General features: G+C 50.7%; 1 protein-coding gene across 2 annotated transcripts in view; it reads right to left on the reverse strand.

Moving 5' to 3' along the window:
- LOC105562925 (gamma-1-syntrophin) overlaps window positions 1-4,837 on the reverse strand; it is a 16,190-nt gene extending 11,353 nt beyond the window's left edge. Inside the window, exon 1 of one of the 2 annotated variants that reach the window (XM_012014109.1) lies at window positions 4,577-4,837. In XM_012014109.1, coding sequence (XP_011869499.1) covers window positions 4,577-4,639 — 63 coding nt within the window. In that variant the 5' untranslated portion in view covers window positions 4,640-4,837. The remainder of the gene's footprint in view (window positions 1-4,576) is intronic. The other variant, XM_012014110.1, reaches the window with a different exon arrangement.

The raw sequence follows: 4,837 nt of genomic DNA on the forward strand, positions 1-4,837 counted from the left end.
GGAGGAGAGAGAGAGAGAGAGAGAGAGAGAGAGAGAGAGAGAGAGAGAGAGAGAGAGAGAGAGAGAGAGAGAGAGAGAGAGAGAGAGAGAGAGAGAGAGAGAATCGTTATTTATTAAACGCCCTAGGACTTACAAAGTCCCCTAAAGCGCAATGACAATGTAACGGATTATGACAATTTATCATAACTAGTATACGTATAATAGAATGGAAAAGGACTTGCATAATACAGTATGAAAGAAACAAAATTAAAATGAAAGTACGTGAGATTCACAGAATACAATAATTGCAAAAAGAGAAAGAGAGAGAGAGGGAGAGAGGGAGGGCGCGCGCACGCGTTTTCCCATAAATTCATGTGCGTGTCCCTTGCTCTTTTTTAATGATCGATGACCGAGAAGCGCAACGCGAAAATGACCGAAAAGGGGAGAAGAACCGGCGTTCCTCTCCCCTTCGCGAGAGCGGCGAAACGGGAGCGCGAGACATTCGTTACAGGCCGAGAACTCCGTCGCGACGAAACTATCGTCGCCGTCGCGTAAAACCCGAGGCGACAGAATTGCGGCGTTTCCGGGAAGATAAAAGCGAACTCGGCGACGCGACGCGCCGCGTCGCGGCGTCGTCGGGCCAATTCGTAATCCAGAAGTGCGACACGCCGTTACTCGTTAGTAACGCAAAAGTAATTAAACATTAGCCGCGCCGCGTGCACGGGGCTATCGATCTCTCGCGCGGAGCTCGGTGTCGGACGACGCGGACACCGAACTGCCAATTTGCGGTACGCCGGAGCGTTTATCAAAGCGATAAGGCCGATTTCCACGAAGACGTGAATTAAGCGCTGCACTCGGGGCTTTTCCGGGCCGTAAAATCCGGCGCGTGGAGCCCGGGCGGTATTATAGCGTCCAGAGGGCCAATTTCGACGCGTATCCGTCTTTAACGAGCGTTCGTTAAAGTTAGCAACGATTCAACCGATCCTCCCAACTCTCCGGTTATGCCTTTCGAAAGGGGAGCTTAAGGGCCGCCGCACGCGAATTTCCGTACGGTTTCGACCAACCGCGTCGCGCGGTTTGGTCACGGACGGCCGAATCGAGCAACGTGATTGGTGAAAGCTTTACGGAAAGTGCGCGACGGCCCGCAAAATGCAAGACGCTAAACCGCAACGCAAGAGATCGGCCAAAATGACAGTCGATCATTCTTCTCATATTTAGGCCCAAATACACGAAAAAAAACTTGAGCGGTACACTGAAAAAAATTTCTGGTTGAATATGGACGAATCAGATAATTCCTTTAGGATTTACCAGAATTCCTTTAGGATTTACCAGAATTCCTGTAATCCTACAGAATTTACCAGAATTTCTGTAGGATTACAGGAATTCTGGTAAATCCTAAAGGAATTCTGGTAAATCCTAAAGGAATTATCTGATTCGTCCATATTCAACCAGAAATTTTTTTCAGTGTAAAACTTAAGACTTAAGGGAAATGACCAATGACTGTCGAGAACGTAAGCAGCCATTTTGAAGGTTAAGCAATGCTGACAATTCCGATTGGTCGAAAATCTCGAGTCTTAAGTTTTACTGTTAGAGTTCTTTCGTGCGTTTGAGCCTTTCTGATTGGTCGATTTCTTGCGTTGCGACTTAGCGTCTTGCGTCCGTTGTAGAATAAGCTTTACGGGAACGGCCCGCGGATCGATTCCGCCAAATCGGTCAGCGTCGAACCTATATACCTGTGCCTAGTAGTCGCTACGATTCCGTAGGAAATTGGCAAAACCACGACTGATGCCGCGAGAGAAACCGACGGAACCGACGCGGAATCGAGCCGTCGATCGTTCACCGGGGATCAACGACGCTAATGTTCGCGCGATCGGAAAACATCTCCCGCACCTGTAGCGCCGGGATTTTCGGGACGTACGTGCGTCGAGTGACAACGAGCGGCGGTCCGCAAAATTCCAAGTCCGAGACTCTCGCGCTGCGCTCCACTCCGCGCTCTGTTATCCGATTAACTTCTAAAAACATGGTGAAACGTTAAAATCCATCCGCCCAGCACTTGCACCTCGAATCACGGGAGACGTTTTACGTACAAAGTGAGATAACAGTCCGCCCGCGTGATGAACGAGGGTTTATTTTCTAAAATTTCATTTCTCGTCTTTCTGGAGCCGCGCGAATCGACGCTAGCGCCCGATTCTCGAATTTATTCGAAAGAGAAACGTTAGCGAAAATTGCGCTCTCGTAGAAAAGTTGAAAGACGATTGGTCAAAACCATGCAAACAGCCAATCAACTTGCAACTTTTCTGCGTTGAGCCTTGGCCCCACGATCTAAAGGTCTGGGTTTACGGTGCTAGAACTTGGTCCGAGTTTTAGTTTCGAGAAATGTGCATTTATCGAATAGCTGCAAGTTGATTGGCTACACATTTCTCGGAACTAGAACTTGGACCAAGTTCTAGCATCGTGGACACAGGCCTTAAGAACCCACGATGCTAGAATCTTTTCTGTAAAAGATGCAAGTTGATTGGCCCCACATTTCTCGAAACTAAAATTTGGATACAGTTCTTGGATCGTGGACACAAAGCTTAAAGGCTTGTGTCCACGATGCTAAAATTTGGTCCAAGTTCTAGTTCCGAGAAATGTGTAGCCAATCAACCTGCATCTTTTACGGAAAAGCTGCAAGTTGATTAGCTACTCATTTATCGTAACTAGAACTAGTTCTTGGATCGTGGACACAAAGCTTTAAAGGCCTGTGTCCACGATGCTAGTCCACGAACTTGGTCCAAGTTCTAGTTTCGAGAAATGTGTAGTCAATCAACTTGCAGCTCTTATGGAATAGCTGCAGGTTGATTGGCTACACATTTCTCGAAACTAGAATTTGGACCAAGTCCTAGCATCGTGGACACAGGCCTTCAGAACTAGAACTTGGATCAAGTTCGAGTATCGTGGACACAGGCCTTTAGAGCAGAATTTTTGCATACGTTTCTCCTTCGAATACATTGAAGCAACGAGCCCCTGGTCCTCGGCAGTTGAAATTATCTCCGTGTGAACGGCTGAACGGATTTAATTGTAAACGCGTCCCCCTAACTATGGGAAATTCCGACGGTATTGCCTCATCAGCGTGTACGCGTGTATCCGCGAGCGGCGGGCGGGGGGAAGGGGAAAGGACGGCCGGCGGTAATGAGACCGTCGCGAATTACGCGCGACGCGACCCCGGCTAAATTGCACCGCGCTCGCGTGCGCGCAGCTCTTTTGACCTTTCGTCCGCTTTTATCGTATGCAAAAAACCACCCGGGCCCCGCTCGCGCGTGTCCGCGCGTCCGGCGGTGAAATGCCGGCTGCGTTACGTGCAGCAGCGCTGAATGAAAACGCGGATAAACGAGACCGAGAACGCAAAACCCGGGAGGGGCGGAAGAGAGCGAAATAAAACCGTGTTGGCACTTCCGCTGCTGCCAGATCCCATCGGACTCGAACGTAACGTGAGGATAATAAAGATCAACAGCTGCGTCGCCAATTGTCCTATCATGTTAGAGAAATATACATATGAAAGTTTTTGGCGACGCTCCAGATAGTTGCAAGCGTAAAAGTGCGACGTAATTTAATTAACTATTAAACCTCAACGGGCACCAAAATCCACTTCTTTCTGACCCGCGACGTCTTTTCTCCTTACTAATCGAGTTTCAACATCGAGAGTCCTGCACTGAAATCTCTACATTTGTTCATTCGAAACGTAGAATAATGTAATTTAATTAATTATCAAACCTCAACGGGCACCAAGATCCGTTTTTGTCTGACCCTCGACGTCTTTTCTCCTTACTGAGTTTCAACATCGAGAGTCCTGCACCGAAATCTCTATATTTGTTCATCCGAAACGTAGGACAATGTAATTTAATTAACTATTATACCTCGACAGGCACGAAAAGCACTTCTTTCCGACTCTCGATGCCTTTCCTCGTTACCGAGTTTCAACATCGAGAGCCCTACGCTAAAATCTCAACATCTGTTTATGTACGTAAAACTGAACATCAAAGAGATAACGACGTCGAGTCAGGCTGCGTTCGGCAACGCCACCCGAGTGCCGCGGTGTATCATCTTATCCTTGTTACTCGCCCATTAAACAAGGACAAAATGACGTTTCCGAACGCAGCCCTAGATCCCGAGGGAACGAGCGGGCGAAAATAGAAATCGGCCGGCGCTCGCGTCCGGCGGTTGAGGCCGGACGCGAGCGCTATCGATCGAGGGATCTCGGAAGCCGATCTCCCGCGGGAGCGGTCGGAAAGTTAACACCGAGGCGGCCCGCGATTCATTTTCGCCCGAGGTGTCCGATACGCCGAACAAGCCCGGAGGGGGAGAGCGTCTCCGGGAATATCCGGCGCGCATCTGCGCCGCATAGCGAGCGGCGGCTTCCCCGACCGGGATTTATGCACGCGTGCCGCATCCCAAGCATGCGGCCAAGTGCGAGTACGAAGTCGAGGATGCATTATTGATCAGGGAAGATCGACGGGGAGAAGCGGGGCGGGACGGAGGGACGGGGAAGGATATCGCGGCTTAATCCCGGCGATTTCCGACCCCCTCGGGGAGGAGGGCATAAGCCCCCCCGCCGTACCTTCAGCTTCTGATCAATCTTCTCCTCGATCGGAGTGCTCATCTTCGTCGCGTTGATTCTCATTATTCTCGCGCGCGATCAGTGAGATGACGGCACCCTGGCGTGTCCCCCGGAGGATTCCCTCCCGCTGCTGCCGGCCTCGGCGACGGGGCTCGCGGTGACCACCGCTGGCGGCATCGGCGGGCGCCGCGCCGCGCCGCGACTTCCTAGCGGCGGCGACGGCGGCGAGCCTTCATCGCACGCTCTCCTGCCTGCACGAGA

This window comes from Vollenhovia emeryi, unplaced genomic scaffold (genome assembly GCF_000949405.1).
Source record: "Vollenhovia emeryi isolate VEMERY1.0 unplaced genomic scaffold, V.emery_V1.0 DF939182.1, whole genome shotgun sequence".
In the NCBI taxonomy this organism is placed as follows: Eukaryota; Metazoa; Arthropoda; class Insecta; order Hymenoptera; family Formicidae; genus Vollenhovia; species Vollenhovia emeryi.